The sequence below is a fragment of the Arachis hypogaea genome, chromosome 14, assembly GCF_003086295.3.
Source record: "Arachis hypogaea cultivar Tifrunner chromosome 14, arahy.Tifrunner.gnm2.J5K5, whole genome shotgun sequence".
In the NCBI taxonomy this organism is placed as follows: Eukaryota; Viridiplantae; Streptophyta; class Magnoliopsida; order Fabales; family Fabaceae; genus Arachis; species Arachis hypogaea.
In genome coordinates this window covers 2,743,105-2,756,123 of record NC_092049.1, presented here as the reverse complement: position 1 = coordinate 2,756,123, position 13,019 = coordinate 2,743,105, and the positions used below count along the sequence as shown (strand labels likewise).

The 13,019-nt window shown below is 34.3% G+C and overlaps 1 protein-coding gene across 1 annotated transcript; it reads right to left on the bottom strand.

The window, feature by feature from the left end:
* Positions 1 to 580: 580 nt before the first annotated feature.
* Positions 581 to 2,300, bottom strand: LOC112740958 (probable xyloglucan galactosyltransferase GT14). The gene has a single exon (XM_025789711.3). It carries the CDS (start codon positions 2,095 to 2,097, stop codon positions 643 to 645), a length of 1,455 nt encoding a protein of 484 aa, XP_025645496.1. The 5' UTR covers positions 2,098 to 2,300; the 3' UTR covers positions 581 to 642.
* Positions 2,301 to 13,019: the final 10,719 nt, after the last annotated feature.

Genomic DNA, 13,019 nt, shown 5'->3' with positions numbered 1-13,019 from the left:
ATTTTTCTTTTGTTTGAATGAAAGAAAAAGTATAAAAAAAAAAATTATAACCAAATAAAATTATTTTAGTACCTTTTCTACTTTAGATATAGGCCTCACGCCACTATTTTTCTTTTTTATTCAATTTCTACGCTGATCCAATCAAAAAAAAATTTCATTTTCCATCAATTTTCCTTCCTTAAGTTTTCTTTTCTTTTAATTTCCATGGATCCAAACATAGTGTTAATGTTTAATCATAACATCCGGATCTGTGGGATCCAGTTTTTATTTCAAAACTGCACACTTTACAGTACAGTACTAAAAAACAGTCATATTACTTTTCCTTTTCACATTTTTCTAAGACCAAGAAAGGAACCATGAAGTATGAATTATGAATGCTGCTGCTGTTGTTATAGTAGGATATATATATATATAATTTTGATATACTGTTAATATAAAATAATTTTATACGTATAATTAATTATGTAATGTAATGTCAGACCAATAATAATAATTATTTTTTATATTAATTACGTAAATAATTATTCTAAAAAAACCTATATAATTATACGATGGTGTAAAACGCTTTACACTGTCAACATATCAAAATTAAACTCTATATATAATAATGAAGAATATTATAAAACAGGTTCAGTAAGTACTTTAGCTATGATTATGATCAGAAAATGTGTACTTGTAATGATCTTCATCAGCAAAACCAACGCTAGGATCTCTCCCATTCCTAATTGCTTCCCTCACTCTCTCTATCCTTTCAAGAATCCCTTTAACTGCCAAATCAAATGCATCTTCAATGTTAGACCTTGGATCTGCATAAATTATACTTGGAATCAGTTTAATAACCTCCTCTCTCAATGCAACTACCTCATCCTCTGGAATCGCCATTAACACCTTCTCCACACTAATATTTTTCTCATTCCATTCTTTCACATCCCTCACAGGTATATAAACTGAATACTTGGTTCGATTCTGCGGTAAATTCCATCGGTACTGCGAATAAGCCGTGCCAGGGTGGAAGAAAACCGGAACACAACCAGCCACCATTGAATCGAAAATCGACCTTCTTGTGTAAGAATCACCCGGAGGCTGTAAACAGAACACTGAATCCCCAAACTCCATTATAACGTTAACAGGATCCTCACATTTTTCTTTACCAATGCCATAGCTGCAATCAATGAATTTGCAAGCACGCGAGCTTCTACAATGTTGTATCACTTTTCCTCTAATGGAATCCTCGATTTCAGGCCTAGGGGCGCCGGTGAAGGTGAACAAGTGAGGCCTCTCTCTGTTCCTGATCTTCCTCTGCCACTCAACAATTTCGCTTTCTTTCAATGGATGGAACGAGGTTGGATATGGAACAGCGTAATCATTGTTCCATGAGCTTCCCTCCACGGCCAGCATTGACATGTTCATGGATTCCGGTAAGAATCTAAAGTTGCTTCCCCAATCCGACAAAGTATTATGTTGTCTTCTGAAGTCCCAAGAAATCCTCCCGGAAATTACGAAATGGTCCCTTCCCCACATTCTTTTCCACTCCTTTTGACACGAAAGCCAGCTAACAAGGTCTCTTCCAGAAGCATCCCTGACCGTCAGATTAGAGACCCAAAGGAATCTACTGACGTCGAGGCCGGCGTAGAACGGAACGAAAATCGCCGAAGCTACCGACGAGTCGTTCGTCAAACACTTGTAATTTTTTATCTTGTGATGAAAGATGAGCTCTAATGAGAATTGGTTTGTTTCATACCAATTGCTGTTCGTGAAAAGCTCTGGCGATTTGGAACCGGAAGAATCGAGTTTTGGGCCGAAGCCCATGTTTTTCATGTACGGACACATGTTGGGCTTATCGGTTCCTCTGGTTAGAGAATCGCAGTGGTCAATCAAGTAGCGGTTGAAGCGAGGGGGAAGGTGGTGAACGTAAACGTACCTGCCATGGCATGGATCTACTTGTTCTCCATTGTTGTTGAATACTAGTTCAAGTGAAGGAGAATGATTGAAGTGTGTTACGATTATGGTACATAAGAGGAGAGAGATGAGGGTTGCAAAGCGGAGTTGGTGATCGTAGCAGCAGGTTCTTGAGATCATTATTGATGGCTTTTCCATTTGATCATCACAAAAGGAGGAGGAGGAGGAGAGGGTCTCTTTAAGTAGTTAAAGTGGTAAACTGGGAGAGAAACGTGTAGGCAAGGTTGTCAAGTGTGGGAAAAATGCAATCTCAGTATCTCACTCAGCTTTTCGGGATGATTCGGTCATAAAGACAATTAGACAAAGATGGGTAGTCAAAACTCAACGATAGAATGTTATCATTCACCGGTGAACAAGTGTTTAAAAGATATTAGTTAAATAAATATAAGTGTAAAATATATACTTTGTTTTTAATATTTATAATTTTAAAAAACTATTTTTAATATTTAATTTTTTTAATATTTTTTATTTTTTAATTTTATTTTTAATATTTTTATTTGTGACAAAATTATTTTTAAAATTTTTTAATTTTATTTCTAATATTTAATATGGAGTTAATATCAGAATAATTGATATAAATAAAAAATATTAGGAACAAAATTGAATATAATTAAACGTTAAGAATATTTTTAAAAAATTATAAATATTAGAAACAAAATATATACTTTATTTTAAAATAAAAATAAATTTTTAATAAAAGTTTTTTTTTTACTTTATTTTTTGATGACTATGTTTTTTCTTATTTTTTTAAGTTAACAAAACCCTTCAATTATTTATAGATAGGAGAATTTTTTTCAAAACAAAAAATTCCATTACATATTAAAAAAAAGAATTTTATATCCACTAGTGTGTTAATAAGAATTAATATACTTATGAATCCAGTGTTTTTATTCATTAAATATGAAAACTTGGTATTAATGTAAGATTAGTTACAAAGATAAATATTTTATAGTAGATATAGCAGATACTAGATAATTGATAAACCCATGCTTTCTCTTTAATGAAGGAAAAATTGGTTGCGCTATCCAATTTTTAAATATTATTTATCTTTTGTAAATTTTAAAAATAAAAGATCAAAGGTATCAGATTCAACTATAGTGTAAGAACAGAGAAAAAGTATAAGAGAGACTTCTAGAGTGTAAGACATTTTTCGTAGGATCACTTTTTTGTTTATGGTTCACCTGTCATAAAAAGTAACTCCACATCAGCTTTTATGTCATAAACAGTAAATAGGAACTCAAAACATCTCTTTCTTCTCTATTAGAAGGAACTAACTTTAGTCCCTGTTGTGGTCTCACTTAATTAATTTATTAAAATACTTAAAATTAATGTAATTAATTTTTTTTAATAATATAATTTAAATATTTAAATTTAAAAATAATTCACTATTAAAAGATATTAATATTAAGAGTAAAGTATCGTTTTTGTCCCCAACATTTGGAATAAGTCCTATTTGTGTCCCTAACGTTTAAATTGTCCTATTTGTATCCTTAACGTTTATAAAAGTGATTCAATGTTATCCTACTATCAATTATACTAACAAATCAGATTATATTTTTTAATTATTCTCATTTGGATGTATTCATTCTTAATTAGGTCTCACTTGGATGTGTTCGATTTTAATATTATACCCACTATTTGTGTTTAGATTCAATTATGTCCCTAGAAAAGTGAATTATGTAAATGTTGTAGGAATTAGTTTCAACATTTGATGAGTTATTTTTCGGAGTAGATCATCGATTCTATTCCAGACATTTGTATTCTAACTTCAAGAAGAGATTTTTAAAACTCAAACTAAAGCACTCATGATGTCTATTTGACGGCAGGATAACATTGAATCACTTTTACAAACGTTAGGGATACAAATAGAACAATTTAAACGTTAGGGACACAAATAGGATTTACCCAAACGTTGGGGACAAAAACGATACTTTACTCTAATATTAAATAAATTCATATATAACAATAATACACAATATATAATTCGGGTTACACTAATTTGTAAAATTACTTAATATAAAGAAAAACATAATTAAACTCTATAGTTGAAGACAAGCATTGTGAAATTGCCATATGTGTTCAATCAAGTCCTCTTTCAATTGTCTATGGTGCTGTCTATTTCGAAATTGGGCATTTCTTTGGAGAAATTGATGGTATGGTGCAAAATCTTCTTCTCCCAAAATATTAATTTAAGTGGTATATATAGAGTAACAAAATATTAATTTATTAATAATAACGGTAACATAATAACGGCTAGTTTCTAACGGCTAATTTTACAACGGCTAGTTTTGCAACGGCTAATTTAATATAATAATATAAATATAAATAATATTTAATATTAATTATGATATAAATAATTAATATAAATTATTAATTAAATAAAAATTTAATTATTTAATCTAATTAATTATTATAATTATTAATAATTAATTATAATTTAATTACTTAATTAACTATTAGTTAAATAATTAATATAAATTATTAATTAAATAAAAATATCAATATTTAATATAATTAATTATTATAATTATTATTTAATTAATTATTATTTAATTATTTAATATAATTATTTAATTAATTAACATAACTATTTAATTAATTAACATTTTATACAATTTTTATTTTTTACCTAACTTGTCATTTGGCAAGTGTGGATTGGCTAATGGGAGTCCCCATTCAGAGGGACTCCTTCGTCTTGAAATGAGTGAAGGAACTCATTTGAGTTCCACTTCAATACTCCAATTCTCTTTTCTCTCTGACAAAATAATAACCGGATTCCAAAATTTAGCCCGTTGGAGATGCTCTAAGTGTATTATTATTATTATTATTATTACAATGAGAGTTGTTCTGCTTATATATGTTCTATAAGTGCTATGATTAATTATGGGTTAAGTATGATTTTGGTCCCTAAGGTAGGGGCTGAAAATTTTTTTCGTCTCCGACCTTTTTTTTTTGCTATAAAATGGTCCCGAAAGTTTAACTTAATTTTAAAATCGTCATTCGGATGAAAATACCCTTCCCATTCTTTCCCAAAATAACCAATTCTTCTTCTCAATCACAACAATTTCAATTCCAGTTCTTCACCTCAATCACAATCATATTTCTTCTTTTTCTTTTTCTTCAACTAAAATTTCAACAAAATTTTAACTACAATTTTAACAACAGCAGCATAATTTCAACAGCAACAACAAAATTTCAAATAACAAATATAAAAAAATCAAAACATAAAAGAAGAATACAAAAGCAATAAAATTTTAACATATCAAAACAGAAAAACAGAGAAATAGAATAGAATCAGAATCAAAATAGAAACAGAAAAATAGAAAAAGAAAACCAATGGAATCAATACCCAGGATAAAATCAGAGTCAACAATAACAGTGTGATTAACAAAATCAGAATTAGAACAGAAGCAGAATAATCAGAAACAGAAGCAGAATAATCAAGTTAATCTGAATCAGAATTGGAAACCTAGCGGCGAGGAGCAACGGCGAGCAGCGACGACGTGAGACGAGCAGTGTCGAGATCCAGGACGAGAAGCAGCAGAGGAGCTTCGGCGACGGCATTGGGTTCAACGGACGGCAGCGGTGGCAGCTGGCGCGATGGCGGCGACACTCCTCCTCTACCCTCAGCTCATGCATCTCTCTCTCTCTTCGCGGTCAGCGTCACGGTGGCAGATCTAGCGATGACAAAGCAGCTCAGAACGGCGACGACGAGGCGGCTCAACGGCGGCGACGAGCGCGGTGCGACAGCGGCCTCCCTTCTCCCTCGCGTGATTCCCTTCCTTACCTTGGCACCTTCCCTTCCCCTCTCCCGTTAGTGTGACCGAACACGAGGAGCGGCAGCGGCGGCGGCGGGAGGAGCAGCGGCGCTTCCCCTCCCCCTTCCCCCCTTCCCTTCCCTGGAACCCCCCCAAACAAAGCGCGACCCCCTCCCCCTTTTCCCCTTAACCCGTTCCCTTTTTTTTCCTTTTTATTTTTTATTTTTTTTAATTAGGTGTATTTTTGGAATAAAAATTATAAATTTAGTAAAAAGGACAATTTTAAAACTAAGTAAAACTTTCGGGACCATTTTGTAGCAAAAAAAAGTTTGAGGACGAAAAAAATTTTCAGCCCCTACCTTAGGGACCAAAATCGTACTTAACCCATTAATTATCTACTATACAGGTTACTCCTAACTAGCTTTATCAATTATAAACAGATTTTAACTATCACTTCTAACTATCTCAAACTTATTCATTTCATTCTCCCTTAAATTTAGGGTGCTAAACTCTGCAGTCTAAGTTTGTTTCGAAACTCTAAGAACTTAGTTGACGAAACAACCTTTGTTATGATATCTGTCACCTGAGCATACTCGGGAATGTGATGCACTTGCAACCTGTCTTTTGCAACATGATCCTTGAGAAAGTATAGATTGATTTCGAAGCGCTTGGACCATGAATGCTGGAATGGATTCGCAGCCATTTGGATAGCTCCTTGATTATCATAGTAAATCATAGGAACAGGAAGTGCGATGCGAATTTCGAACAAGAGTTTCTTGATGGCTAAGAGCTTTATAGCTAGGTTGCATACCCCTTTATATTCGGCCTCGGTACTGCTTCTTAAAACTGAGACTTGCTTTTTCGATGACTAAGAGACAATATCTGGCCCCAAGTAAACACAAAACCTCGATGTCGACTTTCTATCCTCTATATCCGAGGCTCAATCTGAGTTAGTGTATCCTGTAAGTTTGAAGTTCTGCATCTTTTATAAATGGAGACCCAAGGTGGTTGTGCCTCGAAGGTATCGCAAAATTTATTTGACCGCTTTTCAGTGAGGCTTGCGTGGTTGCTACACATGAACTGACACACCTTGTTGACTGGATAAGTAAGTTATGGCCTAGTTACAGTAAGGTACTGCAAGCTGGCTACAATGGACTGATAGAGACTCGGATTGTTAAGAGGTCACCAGCAGTGGATGTGAGCTTTAAATTAAATGTCATAGGAGTGGGAAGAGGGTTGCAATCTTCAAAACTTGCCTTCTTTAAAAGGTCCATGATGTACTTTGATTATGTGAGCAAGAGACCATTTTCAACTAGCCGAACTTCATTTTCAAGAAAGTAGTGAAGATTACCCTTATTTTTCAGTGAGAAGCTATCATTAAACTATTTGATGAGCTCAGAAATTGCACTAGCTAAAGTTTCAGTGATAATGATGTCATCGACATAAAGGAGAATGAAAATTGTGGTTGTTGGTATAGCTTTATAGAGGAGTGAAACATCAGATTTGGTGGCTGTAAAGCCAAGTTTCTGTAGCGCCCCTTTGAGCTTAAGGAACCACACCCTGGGAGCTTGTTTTAGCCCGTACAACGACCTTGTGAGCTTGCATACCATATTAGAATTTCCTACTTCATAACCAAACGACTGCTTCATATAAACTTCTTCACCAACCTCTCCATTAAGGAAAGCATTATTGACATTCAATTGTTTGATTGGCCAATTATTAGAGAGAGCAAGAGTGAGCAAAATTCTTATTGTTGTAGGATGAATTATAGAGTTGAATGTCTCTTTAAAGTCAATACTGAGTCACTGATGAAAGCCCTGAGCAACAAGTCGGCCCTTGTACTTATTGACCGAACCAGCAGGGTGATATTTTACACGAAAGACCCATTTGTTTCCGGTTGCTTTTCGTTGAGGCGGTAATTCGACAATATCCCAAGTGTGATTTCTCATTAAGACAGCGTATTCTTTGTCCATGGCTTGCTTCCAATAAGAAATAGTGAGGGCTTCTTTTGCAGATTTTGGTTCTAGTGGCTTGAGCTCAGCTGCAAATAATCTTGGTTTCAAGGTTCCACTCTTAGCTCTTGTGAGCATGGGGTGAGCATTTTGAATGACTTGAGGTTGGATAGTTTGTTGAAGGTTGTGGGCTGTGGGGTGGAGAGGGTTGGTTAAGTAAGAGCTGAGTTGGAAAAAGTGATGTTGAAGTAGATGGTTGAATTGGTGTTAGGGGTGTTGGTTCAGATTGAGAGTTTGTGAGAGGCAATTTTGGAATAGGAGAAATAGAGGGTATAGGTGTGGGTGGAAGAGCAGGTTTGGGTAATGATGAAATGAAGCCATAGCTGGGATCTTTGAAGGAAAACACTTTTTCTTCAAAATTAACATTCCTTGTGATAATGATACGACCAGTTCTTGTCAGACACTTGAAGCCTATATATTATGGAGCAGGCCCGAGATACACACATGCTTCAGAATGGAACTACAACTTGGTTTTATTGTAAGGTCTTGTACTGGGAAAGCATAAGCAACTGAAAACTTTCATCATATTTAGGGACTGAGTCTTGCCAAACAGTTTCTGGCTTGGTGAGGTAAATTTCAAGGTAGCAGAGGGCAGCAAGTTGATTAAGTAAGCAGAAGTTACAAATGCCTCTCCCCAGAACTTCATAAGCAAACCTGCCTCTTCCAACAAGGTTAGACCCATAGTGGTGATGTGTATGTGCTTCTGTTCTGCGCTGCCGTTTTGTTCATGAACATAGGGGCATGAAAACCTGTGTTGGATACCTTCATCACTGAGAGATTTAGTTAAAGCAACATATTCCTTTGCATTGTCAAACTGAATTTGTTTAATCTTTACACCTAATTGGAGCTCCACCATTATCTTAAGCTACATAAAGATTGCACATACTTGTGATTTGTGGTGCAATAAGTATATCCAAGTGAATTTAGAATATGCATAAAAAAAGTGAATGTAATAACGAGAACCATTTATTGATGGAATCGGAGAGGGTCCCCAAATATATGTGTATACTCTAATAGATTATGATATCTAGATGTGAAAATAGGAAAGGGGAGTTGTTGAAACTTCCCGATACAACAAGAATTACAAAACAAATCAGGAACTTTAAAGGGAATATCGCAAGACTTAAAGACTCATGCCAAGACATTATTAAAGGGGTGACCTAATCTTAGGTGCCAAAGTCGAAAATTAGCATTCTCTTTGACAGTGGTGATATGTGCAGCAGGTAAGTTTTTGTGATTTGGTCCAAATGCGTAGACGTCATGATCAACAATTTCTTGGAGAAGTGTTTCCTTGGAATCCTGACATTTTACATAACAAGTATTAGGGTGAAATTCAATCCAAACATTATTATCACACACAAATTTATGAACACTAAGTAGATTCTTGGTTAAATCTGGGACATGCATAAGTCTTTTCAGTTTAAAATAGTTTGAAGTAGAAAATGGCTTAAGTAAAGAGCTACCAATATTTGCAATGTGTAAAGAGTTACCATTCCTAACTTGCACTTGCTCACTGCCTCTATATGGATGACACTCTGTGAACTGAGAAGCATCTGGAGTCATATGGTGTGTGGCGCCTGAATCAGGGTACCAATTTGGATCAAACACCGTTGAAGGAGCCCCAAATGCATCTGTGGTTGTAAGATTTGCTTCAGTTTTAAAGTGCGAGCCAAAACCAGCGAATTCTTTATTGAACCTATGCCAACATTCCAAAGCTGAGTGGCCAAACTTTTAACACACTTGACATGTAGGCCTTTCTTGAAAAGATCTGCCTCTTCCTCTTGAGGCACCATAACTTCTACCTCTGCCTCGAAAATTCTGGTAACTATTATTATTATTATTATTCATATAACCTCTACCGGTTCTTCTATTATAACCATCACTGGGCTTCAATGTCCACTATTTTCTCTACCAAATCCTTCACTGTTGTACCTTCTTTATGCTACATCTTCTTGCACCATGAATTTTGACCTTCTAAATTTCTCAACGCACTCCTCTTGAGCAAGAAGCATAAATTCAAAAACATCTACTGTAACTGGAGTTTCCCTTGCATTGAGCATTGTAATAAATGGGTTGTACTCTTCAGACAACCCTCTCAAGATCGCATTCACACATTCTGTTTCATTCATATGAATTTCTGTTGAAATTAACGCATCCACTGTTCTCTTTATTTCCAACAAATATTCACACATTGCGCCTTTTTTCTTGATGTTGCTCAACTTATTCTCAATTAATTTTCTTTTGTCCTACTTTGTGAAGCAAAGAATGTCTCTAACATTTTCCAAATCTTATGAGGGTATGTGCATCCAACCATTCTAGCTATGAGTGAGGGAGTTATCGATGCAAGAAGCCATGTTTTCACTAGCGTATCTTGTCTTTCCCAAATCTTGTACTCTGCCAATAGCTTTCCATTCTTCTTATCTTCTTCTATTATTAGTTCATATCCTTCAACGGTGCCTTCAACCTGATCTTTTCATGGCAAGAAGTTATCTCCATCGAGTTTGATTCTTATTGGATTAGTGAACGCTTGAACTTTTTTACTTTTTGATTTCGCCATTGCTGTGGATTTGAACCTCTGATACCATCAAAGATATAAGACCCCAACTATAGTGTAAGAACAGAGAAAAAGTAGGGATAAGTATTGTTTTGGTCTCTCACGTTGAGGGTCAGAATCGAACCCGTCCCCGATCTAATTTTCGATTTAGAATCATCCTTAACGTTTTTTTTTTCGTATTAAAATCGTCCTTTTTAATTTTTATTCCTAAACTACCCTTCCTTTTTAATAAAATTTAAAAAATTAAAACAAAAAAATAAAACCCCTTCCCGCCTCCCCCTCCCCTACCCCCCTCCTCCCCTTCCCCTCTCCCCCTCCCCGTCTCCGTCTCCCCTTCCCCCCTCCCCCACCCCTCCGGTCTCCCCTTCCCACCACCATCCACCCCCACCCCACCCCCACCTCACCCCCGGTCTCCCCCTCCCCCACCCTTCGGTCTCCCCTTCCCACCACCATCCACCCCACCTCACCCCCGGTCTCCCCCTCCCCCACCCTTCGGTCTCCCCTCTCCCCTTCCCCCTCCCCCACCCTCCGGTCTCCCCTTCCCACCACCATCCACCCCACCCCACCCCCGGTCTTTCCCTCCCTGTCTCCCCTCCCCCCACCCTAACTGTGTTTTATTTTTTTTTAATTTTTTAAATTTTATTAAAAAGGAAGGGTAGTTTAGGAATAAAAATTAAAAAGGACGATTTTAATACGAAAAAAAAAACGTTAAGGATGATTCTAAATCGAAAATTAGATCGGGGACGGGTTCGATTCCGACCCTCAACGTGAGGGACCAAAACAATACTTATCCCGAAAAAGTATGAGAGAGACTTCTAGAGTGTAAGTGTATTATTATTGTATATTATTACAGTGAGAGAGTTATTCTTCTTATATATGCTCTACAAGTGCTATGACTGATTACCTACTATACAGGCTACTCCTAACTGTCTTTATCAACTATAAACAGATTCTAACTATCGATTCTAACTATTTCAACCTTACTCCTTTCAAAAGATATTAACAAAATCAACCATTAGGTTGTCTATTAAAATAAATGTGTATATAAAAAAAGATTAATTGTCAAAATAAATACCAAAACAATTCTTCCTCCACATATTCTCCAACCTAACAAGTTAATGATTAATTCATCGTGAATCGACGCTTTATTTAAAGGTTTGTCGCTATCCAATAAATTATTTCATGCACAAAATAAAATTCAAACTTTTTAACACTTGTTTAAGAAAACTAGTGAGTTAACTACTAAACTAATCCAACTTAGTTATACCAAAACAATTATGAAATACCAATTAACTATACTCAAATACGTGTCTTTAGTATCTCTTCTTTATCCTAAAACACAACTCTTAAGACACATAACTTTTCACTTTTGTTCCTTCTTTTTTCATTAAATTTTAATTTTAACCTTATGGTAACCCTAACTCTAATCCCTTTTACATTTCTCTTTTTTTTTTTTTTTTTTTTTTATCTCTTTCCACCATCACCTTTCTCCCGCTTCCTTCTTCATTCTTCATTCGTGTTACCCACTATCTCTCTCCTTCACATGTTGCGCCGCCCGCGCTCCTTTCTTCCACATACTCCAAAATAAAAAACTTAAAAGTGTTAACCTTTTCTAAGTGAAGACGACTTTTTTTCACACACAAAACTTTACCATAAAATTTGAGTCTTAAAATTATATTTATTATGATTATGTAAAAAGTTGACGATTTATTCTATGCTTGTTTCGAAGTTTACACTTCTGATTTATATGATTTCACAAAAAAAGTTTTTTTGTACTTTTTTTCAAATGTTTCCAAAATTTTGGACTAATGAAACTATTTTTTCAAATAAAAAAAAGACTAATATGACTTACGATTATTTCAAAAACAAGATCTTGTTTTTTAGTAGACTAGAAATTAATTTCTTTCATGACCAGTGTAGGTATCAGATGGATAATGACTAGAGATTGATTTTTTTAAGATCGATTTCTTTGAAGAATAATCCTCTAATAAAATTTTTATTAAAAATTTAATTTTAAATAAATTAAAAATTAATATTAAAATTAAAATAATAATTTTAAAATATAATAATATTTTTTAATAATAATAACATTTTTAATTTATATCGTATATTAAAAATTTAATATATAATAATCTAATTGATTAATAGGATGAAATATTCTTATTAAAAGACGTTTTAAAATATTTTGTTCGAGTGTCAGTGTACACTCAAGAAGGAGGTCTCTTATATAGAGAAAAATTTAAAACAGTCTTTAATAATTATTTCGAAAGACAAAATTTTTGACAAAAAAAAATTCAATTTGATTCCTGACAATTATTTTAAAAAGACAACAAAATTTAAATTTTTTATTTTTAATATTGAAGTAGTAGTGGTATTTTTTTTAAATGTAGATTGTTAGGGTGTTATACTCATATATGGAATCGTTTAACTAGAAAAGCAGAAATCGGACTGTCCGATTTGTGAGAGATACACAAATCGGACCATCCGATTTGTGAAAGGTACACAAATCTTCACAAATTGGACCGTTCGATTTGTGTTTAAAAAAAATTAAAAAATTTTAGGTACAGAAATCGGATCCTTCGATTTGTCTACTTTTACAGTTTTAAAAAACACAAAAAATTACAATATTAAGATATATCATCACTTCTACCTCTATAAAAAAAAATTAGTCACGAAAAAATTTCTGTGCCAAAAAACATTAATATTAATTTTTTTGTCATAGAAATTAATGAGTCC

Bases quoted from the DNA above. Each gene is read 5' to 3' on its own strand.
- LOC112740958 (XM_025789711.3), bottom strand. From the start codon at position 2,097: ATGGAAAAGCCATCAATAATGATCTCAAGAACCTGCTGCTACGATCAC.